We start from the raw sequence: 20,209 nt of genomic DNA on the forward strand, positions 1-20,209 counted from the left end.
ATGTATGTTTTAACGGTAAATGTAAGAAAAGTACACTTGGCCATCCAATAACCAATCAATCAAGCAGAAATACAAGCATTCAATAATCAATTAACCAACTACCAACTTGTCCATTTACAATAATTTTCAACCAATAATAAGACTAAGTTTTTTTTTAGTTCACACTCCCTAGAAATTCTCTATAAATAGACCACTCAAATAAGCTTCTAAAACCATCTAGCAAAAGTGCAAAACAAAGGAAAGAAAAAAACCAACCCCTCAATACTCTTGCATTCTGTTAACCAAATTAACAAATTACGTAAAACTATATTATGGCTAACTCAACTGTTGTCAAGCTAGCTTGTGCACTTGTAATGTGCATTGTAGTGGCCGCACCACTAGCCGAGGCAGCCGTTACATGCGGCTTGGTTTCTAGCAAAGTTGCCCCGTGCATTCCCTACCTAAAGGGAGGCGCTGCCCCAACGTCGGGTTGTTGCGGTGGGATTAAGGCTCTCAACGCAGCAGCTGCCACTGCTGCTGACAAGAAAGTTGCATGTGGTTGCCTGAAAAATGCTGCTGCTGCCATTTCCGGTATCGACTATTCCAAGGCCGCTGGTCTCCCTGGCAAATGTGGTGTTAGCATTCCTTACGCCATTAGCCCCAGCACCAACTGCAATGCGTATGCCTCAATTCTCTCTCTATTATAGTATTTAACTAACCAATCAGATGCCTGATCACTACTAAAAAAAAAAATAAAAAAATCTATTATCTCCGTTAATTCTTAGTTGCAACAAAGAAATATTTTATGTCTCACAAATAATACCTTTTTGTTTCAACTAAAAGTTAACGGAGCTAGTACAATTTATTTTAAAGGTCCATTATTTATTCTAGATTTCTATTGATGATCTTTTTAATACAGTAATCTAATGTGTTTGTTTGAATTTGATTTGTTTTGCAGCATCCACTAAACGGCTAATGTTATAGCAAAACTAAAAGAGTAAAAGAAGGGAGCTACCTAGAAGTGGCCTAAGTAGTATAATAATAAAAAAAGAGTCGATATTGGCGTCGATCTTTGGCGAGTCATATCACGTAGATTGTTTAATTTTTCTGTATTGTTTTGCATGGTACTGTACTTTTAAATTTGTGCCTTTGTTTTCTTTTATGAAAATTCTACTATTTCTACGATCAAATTTCGATTGTGAAATTAAAGATGGTTGTACTTTTTATATTTGAATTGAATGGCTCCATTTCTTACAAGTTACAACATTTGTCACAATCTCATTGCAATATAAATGCAATGTTCTTATTTTTTGTACTGTCTACTTCAACATAATTATAGTCATGAAAATGGTTATGCCTATTAATGGCAATTAAAAGTTGACAATTTAAAATAATCAAATGAATAATTATAAATTTATAAGCTCGAAATGGCCAATATTGACATTAAAATTTGAAGGGAGCTATGAGTACATTAAATTACTTTGAGGAATGTAACACAACATAAGAGAGAATATTGAGTGATGAGGTATGAGGTCATGTATCCAAAATAAACATTTTACTTTGCTAGGGGAGTAATATATTCGTACTATAACACACGTCTTTAACACTATCTTCATTCACTCAATTCAAACATGAACTCGATATTGATTTGTACCATTTTACAGATGTATTGACGTAATGTAATTAAACATTTCGATTTAGCACGATCCCTTCCAAAAGAACACAACCTCCATCATTTAATGGCCTGCTAAGAGTCTAAGACCATGACTTTTGGTTATTGATTGGTTTATGTAATCTTGCAATAATCTCACCTTTAACAAAAACGTTAATAATAATAATATTAATAACTTTATAATCCTACCATGCCTTGAAATTAAATAATATGACTTGCGTTCGATATGATGGCATTTGATAATAATGTGATAGTGAGTATATGTGAATGTCTAAGCGATCAATTAAACAGACATTACCTACAAAATCAAAACTTTCACATGTACTCCATCACTAGCTAGCCATTATGGGTATTAATAACCAGTCCACTCTCCGATCCAAAATTTAAACCCAATGAAAACCTATCCTAGATTGGATTGATATTTAAATTTAGGGCTTTTGTCAAAAACTACCTAATATAACCCAGATTTTGCGAGAAACTACCTAATAAAAAAAATGTTGTAATAAACTACCTAATAAAGGTAAAATGTTGTAAAAAAAAACTACATAAGAAAAGGTAAAATGTTGTAAAATACTACACATATCGGATTTCCACTGCTGATCGATTTCAAAACACTCCCGAAAGCACCGCTTTAATTCCCAAAACTAACACACCTTGCTTGAATCCGCCTCCACCACATATAAACCACCTTTCAACCCCAAAACCACCATTTCTAAGCCCAAAAACCACCATCTTGAAGCACTAATAAACCCTCACCAACTCGGAATATCCTCCAACCACCTCGAAATAACTTTACCACCTTGAAAACCAACCCTCACGTTGGTTTCGAGGGTGTTTTATGATGGATCAACATTGTGAAACAAGACAACGGTGGAAATTCAGTCAAAGATAGTATCATACAACATTTTATCTTTTAGTATGTAGTTTCTTACAACATTTTTTTATTAGGTAATTTCTCACAAAATTTAGGCTTTACTAGGTAGCTTCTCACAAAAGTCCTTAAATTTATGTATAAAAACCTATAATTAATTCATTTCTTCCTTCAACATGTTGGAATATATTTATATTATATGAGATATTTTATGATAAAATGCAAAAGGGCAGTAAACATAATACTTTTTTCTTATATTTTTTTTCCATGTATTGTTATAATAAAAGGACCGATTAAAATGTTTTTCAAAAAAACAAAAGGACTAGTTAAAATGATAGGGGAAAAAAAAAGTCTAGAATTGGTCCAAAAATGTTCACCCCTTGCATAGTCGGTCCAATGTTTGGATCTTGAATTAATTTTTTTTGTATTCAATTTGATTTGAGTTGAGGTGTCAATTCAATGTTTTTTGGATTTTGGCCAAATCCAATCTGAAATAAAATTTAGTTTAAATGGTTAACCCAATTTGATCTATCAAAAGTTTCCTATTACAGCTTATCCAAACGAATGTAATAAAATTCCACATAACTATACTTTATGTTAAAATAATTAATCGAAAATGGCTATCACTTCAATGCCGTCCAAACAAATAAAATCAGATTGAACATGGCTGGTAGTAGAACTAGAGTATGGGTCGTCTATAGACTCGCACCGTAACACTAATTGCATACGACGCCGACACTCGTATTATTTCTGTCTATTTTGGCACATTGGCGATTATATTAATGCCCTTCAAACACAAGGACAAAACTGCCACGGAAACAATTATAAAAATCAACTACATATCAACAATAATGAGTTTTCTTATCTCTTAAAAATTACGATGTTCCATAATTTCAAATACACCGTATCCTCTCTATGCCTAAATTTATTACTTTCTCCGTTTTTTTATAATCACACCGACATGACTATAATCTTTTTTTGCATGTCGGTATAAAACTTGATTAATTTGATTTTATTTGAGTTCTTTACCATCTTTCTAAAATTATACCTCTTTTCCTTTTGCTATTAGTTCTGGTTTCGAGCAATAAGTTTGATCATTAGTAACTACTTAAAACGTCTAAAACAAACAAAAATAAAATAAATTTGATAATACTTCGTAATAATTATAATAGTTTAATATTGTTCATTTGTTTGATCAACAAATTTCTTAACCGTAAGTCACTAACAAGCTGGATCTAGCTAATTAAGTAAGCTAAATAACTAGCAAAGAAATTATATATCAGATGTTCTTTTGCGTACGAATTTAACAATAATCTCGTATCACTAAAACATTAGATATATTGTATCATAATAGGTAAATTCAACTAAATCTTTGGAAACACTTAATTAATGAAACATCTTTTATTAACTTGATTATGCAAATTTACATCAAAAGCGTTAGGACTTGGTAGCAGCCCATAGTACCATGACTTATCGACTAAATGTACTACACCAATGAGCAAGGCAATAGGGCATCCAATTAGCCAATCAAGAAGCAAATGTATTTGTATTTAATAATATTATGGGCCAATGTTCATCTACCAACAACCTACTTGCCCAATTGATTTAAGCATCAACCACAATTTCATGTCCCATATTTAGTTCACACTTCCAAAACATCTTCTATAAATAGACAACTTTAGTAAACTATCTTATTCATCAAACAAAAGCAAAACCAAAACCAAAGACAAAGTCAATACTTCTTAATACCTATTTTCCAAACAACAAGAAACTTAGTAAGCAAGTATGGCAAGCTCAGCTATTGTCAAGTTAGCTTGTGCACTTGTGATGTGCATTGTGGTGGCTGCACCACTCGCCGAGGCTGCAATAACTTGCGGCATGGTTTCCGGCAAAGTTGCCCCGTGCATTTCCTACTTGAAGGGAGGCCCCGGTCCATCCGGCCCTTGCTGTGCTGGAATTAAATCTCTCAACCAAGCAGCTGCCTCCGGTGCTGACAAGAAAGCAGCATGCATTTGCCTGAAAAACGCTGCTCATGCCATTCCCGGTATTAACTACGGAAAGGCCAACGGTCTCCCTGGCATGTGTGGTGTTAGGATTCCCTACTCCATCAGCCCCAACACCAACTGTAACGCGTATGTTATTCTCCCTCGTTCTTTTGCCTGTGTTTATTTTCTTAACGTACTCCATTTATTCCTTAAAGATTGTCTTATTTCTTTTAACAGTCTTTCTTTAAAACAATTCTATCTACCCACACAATATAAATAAATCTTTATATATAAAGTGAAGAAATTAGACAAGGCAAACTTTAATGCACCATTCTAATATATACTTTTATAGCATATAAAAATTAGTTACAATTAGTTAGTTAACAATCATCACAACATCGCTATTTGCCCATATTTAGCATATGCACGATATTTAAAACAATGTAACAAACTACGTATTGATGCATTTTAGTAAGTTAAATATACGAGTACTAATCATATATGTTGATTATGAACTTAACATATTTGTTTGAATTGGTTTATTTCGCAGCATCCACTAAACAGCAAACGTAGTAGCAGATCAGAAAGATGGAGCTACATAGGAGTGGCCCAACAACGAACTCATCTAGTCGAGTGTATAATAAAAATTGAGTCCTAATACGAGCCGGTCTACGGCGAGTAATCTGTATTTCTTGTTTGATGCATTGTCACTTTTGTATTACCTTACCTTCCTGGTTATAAAATCACTAGTTAACTACTACCACTTATGTAGTATTTACTATATTATGTGCCTCTTCATAGCTCTATTTTCGCTTTGTGTTAAAGAGTAACCGCGTTATTTCATAAATTATAAATATTGAATAAATCACTAAGCAACATAAGCATCTAATGTGGTAAAAGGGGTTCAATCCCAACAAGAAGCACTACTTTGAGTGTAAGTACTTCCCTTATCCTCCCCTCCACTTGATCTCAAAGTGCTTAACCTGTAAACTCGACAGGATTGACCTGTAAAAGATTTTGATCCGACAAAACGGTTCATCTAACCTAGTTAAAAAGGATGTAGTATAAGGACATGTACTGCATGCATTCGGCTAAGAACGAGCTTCATTCAAATTTATGACCAAATAATCTTGTCTATCAACTATATTGGCTATACAGCCGCCTTTCTATTAAATATGATGAGATCTAAGAATAACTTCGATTTAATCCATCCAATCCCCTCAATCCTTCATAAATGTAATCTACTCTTTATTGGACTATAAATCATAATCCTCGAGCTATATATTTGTGCTTATTAAGATAAAGATCGTACAAAGGTACGGCACTCTACAACTTTCTTAAAAATTAGCATTAGTATACGTTGATCGGATTTTATAAGTACTAATCTTATTATCTTAATCAGTAAACTTCAATTTCTATCCACAAAAATAATTTTTTACTTAATATGATTGAATTGCTGCATTGCATGCATATGAAAAATATAACACTATTTTTCAGTAACAGTAAATTACTTTGACGTGAAAGAAAGTCATAGAAGTAGTAAAGTGTGCATTTTCACCTCCATTGGATCAATTATTCAAAAAAGGCACCTTATTTTTTTAGGGGTTGCTCCTTCAAGATCTTAGATTTCATTTAACATAAAGCACCAAAATATACTCAACCAAAAGAGTGTTTGATAACTTTTTTTACGTTTTTGAATTAAGAGAGTGAGTGATACCTCAAGTGGTTAGAGCTTTTTTCCTGATCTTAAAGTCTTGGCATATATTCTCGTCACCTGCCCACCCTGATGACTCTCTTAAAAATAAAAATTACGTTTTTGAATTTATAAGCGAGCTTTTGTCTATTTCATTATGTTTAATTATATTTCATTTATGGCAGACCCCATATTACACACCATTTATACGACGATTAACAATTCACTCTCATACTTATGCTTTATAATACAGAGTATGACAGCAAACAAGAGTGACAAATTCATTAAAACTATCAACTAAAGGAATGGGACCATTTTTAATTTGTAATGCAACTTCACCTCGAAGGCATAAATAGTGATAGAACCAATAGGATTACACCTTTGTAATCTATCGTATTCATCAGTCCACCTACTACAAAATTTCCTATGACTATTCTAACTATTGTGTACCTTTCTTTCTTATTATTATATACGGAGTATTATTTTTTTAAAAAGTGAAAGTCATATTTGCTCAAAGTTGTACCTTGTACATATATAGCACGCTCAAGATACTTTGGAAAAAGAAGACAAAACCCAAATTAAAACTAATATGAGTTTTTTTTTTTTCAACAATTAATGAGGCCATGAACATAAATAATTCTAGTGCTCTACTCAATCAAAAGTTAAGCTAATGATTAAGGTTCATTACTCTATTATGCCCCCTTCCACGAGAGCGTGTTGGGTTTAGAAGGGTAGATGACTAGATACAACATGAACCCTCTTCATACCCAACGCTTAATATTCCGCTTGAAAGTGGAGGTGGATGAGATTTGAGCCCGTAACCTCTGTATCAAGTTGGATCTAATACCTTGTTAAATGACCAACTTAATCAAAAAACTTAAATTGATAGTTGATACCTAGAAATATATTATATAATTGATGCCTAAGGCTTAAGAATATGTTTTATACTCTATTTAGCTTCATGGTTAAGGGTAAATTAGGGTTAATTTCAAGCTCAATTTAAGTTAAGGGTATGTTCTCTTCAGATTATTTTCAGTTTAGCTCCAATGAGTTCATTTCAGTTCAGTTTTTAATTTCTTTATCTCATAAAATATTCAGTTAAGTTCAGTTAGTTCACTTCAGCTCCAATAAGTTCAGCTCGGTTCGGTCAATCAAAACACGCCCTAAGTCAATTGTTAGGCGTTCTTTTGGATTGTGAAATTCTTTTTTTTCTTTTTTTTTAAACCCTTTTTGTGGACTTTTTAAATCTAAGAGGGTGTTTGGTATAGATATTGTAAATGAAACTGAAATAAATAAATAAATTAGAGGGAGGAAAGAAATTATCAGAGGTAGTATGTAATTCCTTAATAAATATTATTTAACCTAAAATGTTTTCTGTGAAAACAAACGAAACCTGGCCTACACAATCGAAACATACATGAATTTCCCTCTAGCTCTTACAACAGCACACTTGGCTTTTTTTTTTTCTTGATTGAAACAGACAACACACTTGGCATATGTTGAGTGAAGGTGTGGACTTTTCTAGATTATGTATGGAATAAAATAACTATATATGTTGAAAAAACATAACAAGAAAATCAAACATAAAAACTTTGGATCTGAAATTAAATAAATAGCCCCACCAAAGAATACCATCCCAATAAAGAAGGTGCATGTACAAAGTTAGATGGCTTTCAAAGAAATCATACCACGTTGCTAGTAACGGGTGTAGTAGTAACAGTGTAGTAGGCATTCTCGCACTTATTACATTTCTCACCGACACACACTGCTAGTCTGCTGCCTTGTTTTCTAAATAGTTTGGCCGATTTACGACCGAATTATTAGGTTTTAATGCCCTTCAATCATAAGATATTATCAAAGATGCATCATAGGGTTATCATACATGTATTTATAATGTTTATCAAAGATATTATCAGGAAGTACGTACTAAAATAGAGTTGTACTCCGTATATACTTTGTACTCTATCAGTCGATCTTTATTTTATTTTATTTTTTTTTTTTTTTTTTTTGAGAAATAGTCAATCTTTATTTTTTGTACTAGTAATTATTTTGTATTTGTGTGCATGGACATACCAAGTATGTTGAAATGATGGAATTTATTTTGTTCATGGAGAGTTCATAATTAGAGCATAGTAATTATATAAAGCTTAGAATATTATTGGTATTTATATATATTGTAAGAAAATAAATTCCATGAACAAAATAAAAAGAGAAGTGAAAATAGTGAGATACAAGTATTTATATATAAATTGTAAGAAAATAATCATAAAATGGAGCAAAAGTTTAGAATAAAAATAATAAAATCATGTGGATTATATCCCAAATTAGAAGGGAAAACAAAATGTATCACCATTATTTTAAAATGAATAAAAAAAAAATTAATTTTAAAACGAAAAGAGTATATCAAATCCTATTATATGTAAATAGTAATAGAAGTACTTTTTTTGTTTCCTCAAAACAAAAGTACTTTATTGTGTAAATAAGAAATTAATTTTCTTATGGGGCAAGGCTATTATAAGTATAAATAATAGATGTGCCATTAATAAGGGACTGTCATTCAGAAATCTAACTAGTAACAACTAAGAAGTATAACATACACTGTATGTGAAAATTTGAGTGTAACTAGCAGCCATCTTTTGTGCTCCGTAATAAGCAAACTTATTTACATGTGTGTGATATGAGTGAGTTAAAAGAGGCCAGTATAATCTTTTAAAATGACACGCGCTTAAAAATAGCACAATTTACAAGTTCCTAGCTAGGTCAAGTCCGTCCATGGCATCATTGGCATGACATAAAATAAGCTTGACATGATATTAAGCGTGTCAGGAAAGACTATGAATTGAATTGAACCACATATTTTTTGGAAAAACAAGATAAAGCACAAAACACGACCATGCGCATCAAAGCACGTTGAAAATATAGTTATAATTGGCTTAGTTTCATGTCCTCAAATATGGTAGTTGTTCGGGATGTTCTTGAAGGGATGCCTAAGAAGTGGTTACGAATGCTCCCAAGGAGAGACTTTGGCGACAAGGCTAAAGAAGAATCCCAATGTTTGATTGTATGCATTACCTAGCAATTTATTGTATGTTAATGGCTTGGGATTTGACCGTCACTCACTATGGGCTTTTTCCTAGTACACCCTCAAAAGTAATAAAAAAAAATTGTGTTTTTCGATCCCAGGATGTTCTGGTATTGGGAGGAAATTTCTAAACACTTGAGCTATCACTCACGCTCATAGAAAAATTGTGTGCTTGTGTTTGCTATCGTTATTTCCTTGTGCAAATTAGTGTGTGTTTGTGGTTGGTCTAGATAATGTCTACACACCATCACGATAACCTCTTGCGTTTGTGGGTGGTCTAGACTATGGCTCATGTAATTGAAAAACATCGCGACACTTGGGCACACAAAGCATGGCATATCAAGATTTGGTGGCTCGTGAACTTGGACTACCTTTTGAAAAATTTAACACCACATGTAGCTAGATGGTTGGATAATAGAGAGAGCCTGGCCATGTTTACAAGTGGCAATAGAGGACACAAGGCAATTAAAATTCAATCAAGATTAGAAAGCTTTTAAAATATGTAATTTCAATATTCTGTTAGGGTTGTTTCTGAAAATAGAATGTTAACAATTTAAAACACTTCTTCTAAACAACAAAATTTATGCATAACCTTAATCATACAATATCTCAAACACTTGAATAATAAATACATGATTCTTAAATATAGTATGTATATAAAGTTCATCATAAACTGGTAGATTAGTAGCAAAGACAAATTGGGCCCCAAAAATTTTTCACAAGTATTTATAGTAATAATGGGCTGAGTTTGTTAAAAAAAAAAATGAAGACTATCCATCTTCAATGATAGCAATTTTACAAGCCCAATTACCAAAATAAGCATATTTTCGTACCTCATCGATAGGTGGTGTCATTGTGGCCAATTTTTCCCTCTCTGGTAAATGTGGTATTAACATTCTCTAACAGAATTGTTATTTTAAAAGCTTCCTAGTAAATGTGGTGTTAGCATTCCCTACCCTATTAGCTAGGGTTCCCAACCACATTTTCAATATTCTGTTAGCATTCCCTAACAGAATTGTTTCATTACAATTGTTATCTCTTCTCATCTATTTCATTTGTCCCCCCACAGTTGTCCGATTGTCCCATTAGATTGAGTATGGTCACTCTCCAAGTTTAAGGTTTCATTGGGTGGAATCCATAAGAGGAAAAAAACCTAACGGAAAATAATAAGTGTATGTTGTGAGTAAAATCGCAATTATTTATAACTACTTACTATGTATTTCCTCTATCCCTTTTTTTTGTCCCATTGCCAAATTTTGAGTCAAAACTCATTGTCTCGCTCGATGGAATATAATGTCTCATCGGAACATATTTGTTTGTCTTCCTTCCCCCAAAGTCTTGTAACTTTAACGGATATTAATTTGTGTTAAACAAAATCCCGTAAAAGGTTAAGTTAAAGAACAAAAGCCAAAAAGAAAACTACGAGAATTGAGGTAATACAAGCCTTTAGTTTCAATTCAACCAAAATAAACTCAACCAAAATAAACAGACATTATTTACCTATCGGGTAAATATTCACCCCTAATTGAATTCAACTACCACTAATCTCTATTAATGGCGGATAATTTACCCAATGGATAGACAAAGTTTTTTCTGGCTCTCGGACCTAGACAGCCAAATAGCCAATAGATGATGAGAACATGTAAGCAAATCTCACCAACGGTTAGAAAATACAGGTACCTGTGCCTGAGGTTGTCACTATTAAGAGGCTTTCAAAAATACTAAAAACTTAAGACCTAAGAAGATGACTCATTGTACTACAAATCAGCACAATAATTCATTCCAGCATTCAATGATCATCAACTATCAACTAACTACTTCCAACCCCAAAAAATAGGGACATGTTTTTATTTTCCAACACTTCATTCTACGTACTAATTTCCCTATAAATAGCACCAACAATGCAACTCCTAAACCATCAAAAACACATACACTAGCATTCTCATTCTTATTCTCTAAGCCAAGCAACAATCTTTGGTCGCTCTTAAAGCAACAAACTTAACCAAAAAAAAATGGCAAGCTCAGCAGTTTTCAAGTTAGCTTGTGCAGTTTTGATGTGCATGTTAGTGGCTGCACCACATGCTGAGGCTTTAACATGTGGTCAGGTTACTACCAGCATTGCTCCATGCATGACCTACCTTACAGGAGGTGGCAGCCCATCGCCCTCTTGCTGCGGCGGGGTTAAGACCCTTAACAGCATGGCTTCCACCCCTGCTGACAGGAAAGCCGCTTGCGGTTGCCTAAAGTCTGCTTCTACTGCTATCAAGGGTCTTAATGCCGGCAATGCCGCCTCCCTCCCTGGTAAATGTGGTGTTAGCATTCCATACCCTATTAGCACCTCAACTGACTGCTCTAAGTAAGTTCCTTCTCCTCTTTTTCTGTCTTTCATAGAAATGTTTCAAGTTTTTAATTAAAGGTCAAGTGGTAAGGGAAAAACAAAAAAAGGTGTTGTAACGATTATATTGAGTACTTAAAGGTTACCACGTACCAAAACTTGGGTAATTAATCATATTGACAAATGACAATGGGTACGTGTCTAACTGTCTAAGAGTATGACTTTGGAGTTTATATCTAGTAGGACTACATGCTGACTTTGTTGAGTAACTATCATGGGTACGTGTTTAAGTATACAACTTTGGTGTTTATATATGGTACGGATACATACATGTTAAGTAGCTGTCACAGGGGTTTTGGGAAAACAGGAAAAGGGTTTTTCTTTGAATAACAGAACCAATTAATGTCTATATATAAAGTCCAAAGAACAGTTTTTTTCTTTTCTAGCAAATCTGACTTAGTCCTGATTTCTTCAACGTTTGATTTTACAGGGTGAACTAAGCGGCCATTTTCAGGCTAAAGAGAAGTATCTAGCTACCAATCGTATACGTAGTAGTGTGTATAATAAGACTGAGTCCTGATGAGACTCCTTCATGAGTTTACTTGAGTCCTGATGAGACGTGCCTACGAGATGCTTGTACTTGCTATGTCATGTATTGTATCTTTGTATTTCTGAGTTCGGTTTTCTAAATATAATTTAGTGCTCTTACCTGATACGAGTAACTGTTATGTGCCGGTTTCTTCTTCTATCCTCCATAATTTCACCTGTCTTCAAATATCCAATGCATCCGCCTAAGAAACCAATAAACGATAAGTATTGACTATGACTTATGATAAAACTTTAGAATCACTACAGCAACCATTGACACATCTAATATATAAGATACTTTGACATCTTTAGTGGCGCAACCATGCAAGCAAGAAGCAAACAACCTTTTAATTAAATCAAATTTCTCGAACCATTGATGTGGTGCAACCGTTGTATAAAACTTTTAAACAGCTATATACATGCTACAGACTTCATCAATAATAGACATCAAGAGAACATGTTAAATCTGGACTAGACACATGCTAGAAAATAAACCTTGAAATTTAAAGTAATCGTATTTGCAAGAACTATACAGCAACAAAAACTTAATTATTCGTCCAGAAATTTACAAGGGGAAATATAGCAGTGATTGTGAGAATTGAGAACATGAAAAATGGTTAATAATTGATTCATTTAATTCCATTAAAACACGTCTAGGAGGTAATAAAGGATTTAGTAAAACAGAGGGAAGTAGATGTATCAATTCAATCAATCAATAAGTACAAAACAAATATTACAACTTTAACCAATGTTCTGTAGCTATAGGAGTAACCTCTATTAAAGTGTCCACTTTATTTAAAACAACCTTTTAATTTTTTTTTTTTTTTTTTTTTTTTTTTTGCAATTTCAGACCACATTATAAATTTTTTTTATCAAAGACAACCAAATGTTACTTTCCGGCGTTGACTCTATTTTCCCGATGTTGACCACAAGTGTCATTAGTAGAAAAAAAGCATTAGGCACCCCCCATATGGCACCGGTTCAGCCTAAACCGGTGCCCAAAACCGGTCTAGAATTGGGCGGGTTTTTACCAAAAGAGAAAAGGCACCGGTTCAGCCTGAACCGGTGCCTAAAAACAAAAAGGCACCGGTTTGAACCGGTGCCATTCCTTTTTTAAAAAAAAACCGGCTTTTTTTTTATTCCATTTATATATAAGGTAAGTCAAACCCTAAAGCTAATTCACTCACAAAACACTCTCTATGTTCGCCACTCATCCTTTCTCTCTCATCCCTTTCTCTTTCATCTCCTCTCATTCTCATCTCCTCTTTCAATCTCTTTCTCGTTCTCTTTCAATCCCTTTCTCGTTCTCTTTCAAACCCTTCTTTCCATCAAATTTGATTGCATTTTTTTTATCGATTTCTCGGTTTTTTTTTTTTTTGTTTAAGATTTCAATTTTTTTCTGGGCTTTTGATTTTTCTTTCAATTTCAATTTTTCTTTCGATTTCAACTATTTTGATTTCTGGGTGTTTTCGATTTGTGGGTTATTCTGGGTTAATTTTTTTGATTTCGATCTTGATTTTTTTTTTCTATTTCTGGGTTTTTTTTTTTCGATTTCGATTGTTTTTTTTTCGTTTTTGATTTTGTTTTTGATTTCTGGGTTAATTTTCGGCTACAATAATCGATTTTGGGTTAATGCATGCGTTTTTGGGTGTTTTTTTTTATGGATTTGTTCGAAATTGATTATTTTGGGTTAATGCAAGTTGATTTGGGTTTGTTTGAAGTTAATTTTGGGTTTAATTGATTTTATGAGTGTCTTCGAAATTTTTTATGGGTTTCTTCGAATTTTTTTTGGTTTAATCCACCACGAACACATGCATGAGCAAGGTTAGGGTATTATTTCTTGATTTTAATTCGATTTATTTTTTATTTTCTGGGTTTTTAATTGATTTTCGAATTTTGTTTTATTTTAATCGATTTATTTGTTATTTTTATCGATTTTAATTTGTTTTTTTAAGTGATTTTCAATTTTCTGGTTTGGTTAATCGATTTTTAAACTTATTTTAATTCGATTTTTTTTTAATTTCTGGGTTTTTTCTCTCGAAATTTTTTAATTCTCTGGGTTTTTTTTCTTCTGATTTTCGATTTTAATTTTTATTTTAATCGTTTTTTTTTCTGAGTTTTTTTTATATATTTTTATTTTTTGATTTTGATGTTCTGGGTTTTTTTCTAGGTTTTAAACTGATTTTCTTTTCTTTTTTTTTCCCGATTTTCTGGGGTTTTTATTTTTTATTTTTTTCGCAGCTAAATCATGTTAATCGATTCATTTTGGTTGTTTTAATTGGTGCAGGTATATGGATTTAGATCTTAAATTGAAGAATCAAGATACAAGTATATTGTGAAGTTGTAATTTTTTTTTTGTGATTTATATTGTAATTTTATTTATTTATTTATATGTTGTAATTTTTTTATTTTGATTTATATACTGTAATTTTTTTATTGATCTATGCTATAATTTTTTTGATCATATATATATATTGAATAGATTGAATTATATTGATTGTGATGTTCGATTCATATTTGGTATTCTCATTTAATTCTAGTTTATTTAATTTAAAAAAAAAAATTGGTTATTGGGGGGTTTTTGGCACCGGTTAACCGGTGCCAAAAACTTTGAAATATTTTTTTGTGGGCCTTTTTGGCACCGGTTAACCGGTGCCAATTTCAATTTTTGGCACCGGTTTGAACCGTGCCTTTTTGGCCCCCTTTTTGGCACCCTTCACATAGGCAGCGGTTCAAACCGGTGCCTTAGACCGGGTTTGAACTGCTGCCAAATGCCTTTCTTCTACTAGTGTGTGCGAGTCACGTGACCTCCTATATTGCTTAATACACCCCTTTTCCCTCCAATTAACTCCTATTAAAACCCCTGCTTCTCTTTCATAGTTTCATCCCTCTTTTAGTACGAGTGAATTGGAGGGAAAATTGGTGTATTAAGCAATATACGAGTTTCATATGCGTTGCACACTAGTGGTCAACATCGGGAAAAATTGAGTCAACTCCAGAAAGTAGTATTTGGTTGTCTTTGATAAAAAAAATTTATAATGTGGTCTGAAATTGCAAAAAAAAAAAATTAAAAGGTTGTTTTAAATAAAGTGGACACTTTAAAAGGTTGTTTCTAACAAATTTTCCTAATTAAATTATGATAAGAGTAAATGAGGATTACCATAATTCAATTATGCGACTAAAATAAGTTGTAAGAACGTATAATAATTCAGATAAGTAAAAATTGGCTTAATTAATATAATACACTGTGAAAACTTTCATAAGGGCATTTGTCTATAGGATTGGATCATGCCCTATACATCTGCTATTGTGTTTATGTAAGAAATGAACCAATATAAACACTTATACAACACTGGTTTAAGGATTTTATTCTATACATAAAAAAGTATCAAAGAATTAAATAGTATTGTTCCACAACAACCCATCTAGGCTTGGTAATTTAAGGTTGACTTGTACGAGATTTAAACTCGATAAGGCCTTTGTTTTGCACTCAAAACACACTTATATTAAACAATTAAAAATAAATCAATTAAAACACAAGCCATAGTTCACTTTCCAAAAACTCCCATCTTCAAAACAACACTATAAAATAGAGCCACCTAGAAAGCTCCTAAAGACCTAAACCATCACTTAGCCAAAAAAATCCTCCCCCCCCCCCCCCCCTCCTCTCTCTACATTCTTTAGCAAATCCTCTCTCCCTCTAAAAGCAATAAACCAATGGCTAGCACAACTCTTCTGAAATTAGCTAGCGCAATTTTCATGTGCATGATGGTGGCGGCGCCGCATGCTGAGGCAGCCATGAACTGTGGCATGGTGTCCACAAACATCGGCAAATGCATCCCTTACCTAACAGGCAAGGTAATATCACCACCCACTGCTTGTTGCGCCGGCATCAAGACCCTCAACAGCAAAGCTTCAACCCCAACAGACAGGAAGACTGTCTGTGGCTGCCTAAAAACAGCTGCTACTGCAATGAAGACCTTAGACTTCGGCAAGGCAGCCGGACTCCCTGGAAGATGTAATGTCAGAATTCCCTTTGCCATTAGCCCCAAGACAGACTGCTCCAGGTCTGATTTCTAAGTTATAGATATTTGTACTTCAACAGAATAACAACTTTTTGCTAGAATTAGGGAATGAACTGTATATACATCTAACTTTGTACATTCTATACTCTGCTTGTCTGATGCAGGGTCAAGTAGAAGGGTGATTTTTCAGTAAAAAGACATATCGAGCTCGTAGCAGGAAGCATGAACAATAAAATAGGGTCTCCAAGAGTTCAAGAGACTCCATTCAACAAGCTTTCTTTACTAAAATGTCATGCATATTTGCAACTTTTTTTTTTTTTTTTGAGACTCATGCATCTTTGCACCTAATTACTGCTCATATGTTACTAGACTTACTACAATAATACTACTATCACCAAAGAGATTGTATGCTACCTCTTACTATATAAAAGACTAGTGTCCTTTCTGTCAGCGTAAACTGCAAGAGAATGTGATAGGGATCTTGGTTCAATATGGTTCATTGCTTTGATTTCCATCCTAAAAAACAGATACATTACTCAAAATTCTTCACTTTGATACAAAGAACAACATATACAGTTCTCCAAAATTTTAAAGTTCATTCATATATGGATGAATTGATAGACTACACAACAGCAGGGATGTAAATAAAAATAACATTTGTGGCCAGAAATAAGAGACTAAGGCGGTAAAATTGGGTTTCAGTGGCCTCTTTGACGTTAGACTCCAAGCTAAGCATACTAGTATTACACTACAATCTATCTAGAATGGAAATGTACCCTTGTCCAGATTGAGTATGAAGTAGATATATATCGTAACTGAAATTCTATATTCACTGGCCTGGTTTGCTTGACCATAATTTTTCCATTACCATAGCAAAAACGAACATAACTCAAAACGTACAAACCTTAGTCCACAGATAACTTAAGGCTATAAGAAGCGGACATCTACACATTGGATAGACTAAGTTTTTTTTCCATATAATAAAAGAAAACAATAATAATAAGAACTTGGAACTTGACATTGATGCAGAAGGTGTATCATCATTTATAATGCATTGAAGTCTTAAAAGACTGAATCACATGAACCAACTGGGACCGCCATAATGTTAGATGCTCTTGCATGTAAAGAAAATGGAATGGTCCAATAAATACTTCACACAGAAAACTTAAAGAGACATATCTCAGCTCATCAGCTACTAAGCCTACTATAATAAATTAAATAGAAATTTTCGTTTTAACTATTGTATGTAACAATTGACAGCTGATGGTAAGCAAACCTTTCTAAGCTTAGGATAGTCCAAACACAAATTTGATTGAAGTTTGAATGAAACATCAATTTGAATTTTTGAAACTGAAATAAGTCAAAATGTTAGAGGTTGGATTTGTGTGGGAATGTTTTAAATGGTAATTAGGCTTAATATTCCAATGTTTTACAAGTATCCAATTTTGACAATAAGCTACTCCGATCCCTCCGTTCCCCGACCTTGTAAGATAGTTATATTCACCATTTTGGGCATTCCAATTTGTTGGTTACGTTTCAATTTCTACCTAGATTAATATAATTGTTTCATACATTTTCAATTCTCTCATACATACCCATTTTCTATGCACGCAACTATTCCATTTTACCAAAATCTATAACTACACCCAAAGCAACTATTTCTATTTAATGTAAAGATTTTTTCCGTATATGACATTAAGGGTGCGTTCTATTCACCTGATTTATACTTATCTGAACTTGTCTTAACTTGTTTGAATTTATCTAAACTTTTTGACAAATTGAACTTAGGTAGCGCTAATTAACTCTTACTCTATACTTATTAACCCTTATATGAACTTATGCGAACTTATTTTTCCAGAAATAAGTGGAAATAAGGTGAACAAAACTGGGCCTAAGTCATTGTTTTCCACTATCTTATTTTCCTTAATGAATGCATAAAATCACCAAACGTAACGAAGGGAGTTCAACATTACCTTTTTGTCTCTAGATTGAAACCTCATCTGATCCAAAATCTTATCCAACTTAAATTTTTTTCCTCTAGTGTCATTTTATTCAGCACAAATTTTTATACATGGCTCACCACACCGTGTGCCCCCTATAAGTAACTCCCAATTGAGTAACCCCTATAAGTAACCTCTCACTGAGTGAAGTTCCCGTGAATGAGTAACCTTTATAAGTAACTCATGACCAACTGATTAACCCCTAAATAAGTAACTCCGACCTTAGAAAAAACACCGTTTATTCAAATTTCATTGGTTAAACTAGGATATTTTTTTTTGGATGTTTATCATTTTGTTTTTGGACAATGATATATTATACCCTTAAGGAAAAGATTTCCTACAATAGAATAAAGTTGAAAATTTGAGATAAAATCACGCGTAAATCAGTGTAATTAATACATTCAAAATTAGAAATGTGAAAAGGAAATTACTCCCATTAATCTGAACTTTGCCTCGTCCGCCGAAAATAATCCCAACTTTCGTTTATTATCTATTGCACCCAACTTTAGGGGGTATTAATTTTCGTTGCACCCAACAGGTCATCTAACCTGATGTAGCAGGTTACCTAGCCACGTGTTAGCGTATGATTGGCTTAAATTTATTTATTTATTTTTTAAAAAAAAATAAAAAAATAAAAATAAAAAAACAATCAAACCCCAGCCACCAGCAACCCCAAAAACCACCGGCCAACCCCAACAATCACTAGTCTAACCCCAAACGGCGGCGCTAATTCCCCTCCCCCTACGTCGGTTTCTTCTCCCCCTTCCCCGGCGACGGTTTCCCACTCGCCGCTTTCCCCTTCCCCTCCCCCTGAGGCGGTTTCCCACCTCCGACCATTCCTCCACCTCGCTCACCGCCTTCTCTCCCAAACACCCTTCACTCTCTCTCTCCTTACCACCCCTTTAAACGCCGCAAATCTCCGCCGTCAATCCGACAACCTCAACATCATCGAACTCCCCTTCACCAGCACCGACCACGGCCTCCCTCCTAAACCCGAAAACCCCCAAAAACTCCTCCCTTGAATTTCCGATTTAGGGTATTGGTTGCTGCGAATTTTGGGATTTTGGTGGCTACTCTAACGGGTTTTGGTGGCTGCGAAAAACCACCACCACTCGAAACTCTTTTTGGTGGTTGGGGTTTTGGTGGCTGGGGTTTGATTGGTTGGCCGGTGGTGATGGTGGTGTTGGTGGCTGGTGGAGAAGCTAAGGGTGGCTGTTGGGGTTTTTTTTTTTAATTATGTTTTTAATTTTTTTTTTTCCTATTTTTTTTCAACCAATTACATGTTGACACGTGTGCAAAAAAAAATCAGAAATGTTTACCTGATTTACCGGTTGCAGGTCATTTGGGTGCAATAGAAATTAATACCCCCCAAAGTTGGGTGCAATAGATAATAAACGAAAGTTGGGATTATTTTCGGCGGACGAGGCAAAGTTCAGATTAATGGGAGCAATTTTTCCTTAAAAATATATAAATTAGTTGTTTTGTTGAACAAAAAAGAGGAAATGAAAATTCATGGAAAGTTAGAAATGGAATGAAATATGTAATAATTGCAATTTGCAAATTCAAAGGAAATTTCAATGCCTATAAAATGTAGGAATTAAACTGTGAAGGTCCCTTGGTAACTCAAAAATTCTTATGGATTAGCAAATACCTTGATAACAACTAAACGAATTTGTGCAATTCATAGAACATTGAATGTATGAATTTAATTCCAATGAAATGCATTTAAAACCAATTGTTAGAAGTTTTTTATATGTAAAACCAGGATTGTCAACTCTTCACTAAAATAATTAAAAAGATAAAAATTATTCCATATAATTAAAAAGAAAAAACTATGTGTAACATTATGCTCATTGACTTCACAAATAATAGCACAAAAATGGACAACAAAAAAACTTGTAACCATATCAAACCCAAATTTTATGTCATTAACGACACAAAAACAGCTCCATATCTTCAAGAAATCTATATACAGTCCA

The 20,209-nt window shown here is 33.6% G+C and overlaps 4 protein-coding genes across 4 annotated transcripts; all 4 read left to right on the forward strand.

Annotated features, from left to right (window-relative positions):
- The first annotated feature begins 201 nt into the window (after positions 1–201).
- Positions 202–1,024, forward strand: LOC110690671 (non-specific lipid-transfer protein-like). Its single transcript, XM_021867527.1, has 2 exons — positions 202–658; positions 938–1,024. Exons 1-2 carry the CDS (start codon positions 312–314, stop codon positions 945–947), a joined length of 357 nt encoding a protein of 118 aa, XP_021723219.1. The 5' UTR covers positions 202–311; the 3' UTR covers positions 948–1,024.
- A 3,182-nt stretch (positions 1,025–4,206) lies between these two features.
- LOC110690672 (non-specific lipid-transfer protein-like) lies at positions 4,207–5,288 on the forward strand. Its single transcript, XM_021867528.1, has 2 exons — positions 4,207–4,654; positions 5,058–5,288. The coding sequence occupies exons 1-2, from the start codon at positions 4,308–4,310 to the stop codon at positions 5,065–5,067; spliced, it is 357 nt and encodes a 118-aa protein (XP_021723220.1). The 5' UTR covers positions 4,207–4,307; the 3' UTR covers positions 5,068–5,288.
- Positions 5,289–11,186: 5,898 nt separating this feature from the next.
- LOC110690673 (non-specific lipid-transfer protein-like) lies at positions 11,187–12,332 on the forward strand. The gene is made up of 2 exons (XM_021867530.1): positions 11,187–11,638; positions 12,108–12,332. The coding sequence occupies exons 1-2, from the start codon at positions 11,295–11,297 to the stop codon at positions 12,115–12,117; spliced, it is 354 nt and encodes a 117-aa protein (XP_021723222.1). The 5' UTR covers positions 11,187–11,294; the 3' UTR covers positions 12,118–12,332.
- Positions 12,333–15,401: 3,069 nt separating this feature from the next.
- Positions 15,402–18,837, forward strand: LOC110690674 (non-specific lipid-transfer protein-like). The gene is made up of 2 exons (XM_021867531.1): positions 15,402–16,272; positions 16,395–18,837. The coding sequence occupies exons 1-2, from the start codon at positions 15,923–15,925 to the stop codon at positions 16,402–16,404; spliced, it is 360 nt and encodes a 119-aa protein (XP_021723223.1). The 5' UTR covers positions 15,402–15,922; the 3' UTR covers positions 16,405–18,837.
- The last annotated feature ends 1,372 nt before the right edge of the window (positions 18,838–20,209 follow it).

The sequence above is a fragment of the Chenopodium quinoa genome, unplaced genomic scaffold (genome assembly GCF_001683475.1).
Source record: "Chenopodium quinoa cultivar QQ74 unplaced genomic scaffold, ASM168347v1, whole genome shotgun sequence".
Lineage (NCBI taxonomy): Eukaryota > Viridiplantae > Streptophyta > Magnoliopsida > Caryophyllales > Amaranthaceae > Chenopodium > Chenopodium quinoa.

Bases quoted from the DNA above. Each gene is read 5' to 3' on its own strand.
- LOC110690674 (XM_021867531.1), top strand. From the start codon at position 15,923: ATGGCTAGCACAACTCTTCTGAAATTAGCTAGCGCAATTTTCATGTGC.
- LOC110690673 (XM_021867530.1), top strand. From the start codon at position 11,295: ATGGCAAGCTCAGCAGTTTTCAAGTTAGCTTGTGCAGTTTTGATGTGC.
- LOC110690672 (XM_021867528.1), top strand. From the start codon at position 4,308: ATGGCAAGCTCAGCTATTGTCAAGTTAGCTTGTGCACTTGTGATGTGC.
- LOC110690671 (XM_021867527.1), top strand. From the start codon at position 312: ATGGCTAACTCAACTGTTGTCAAGCTAGCTTGTGCACTTGTAATGTGC.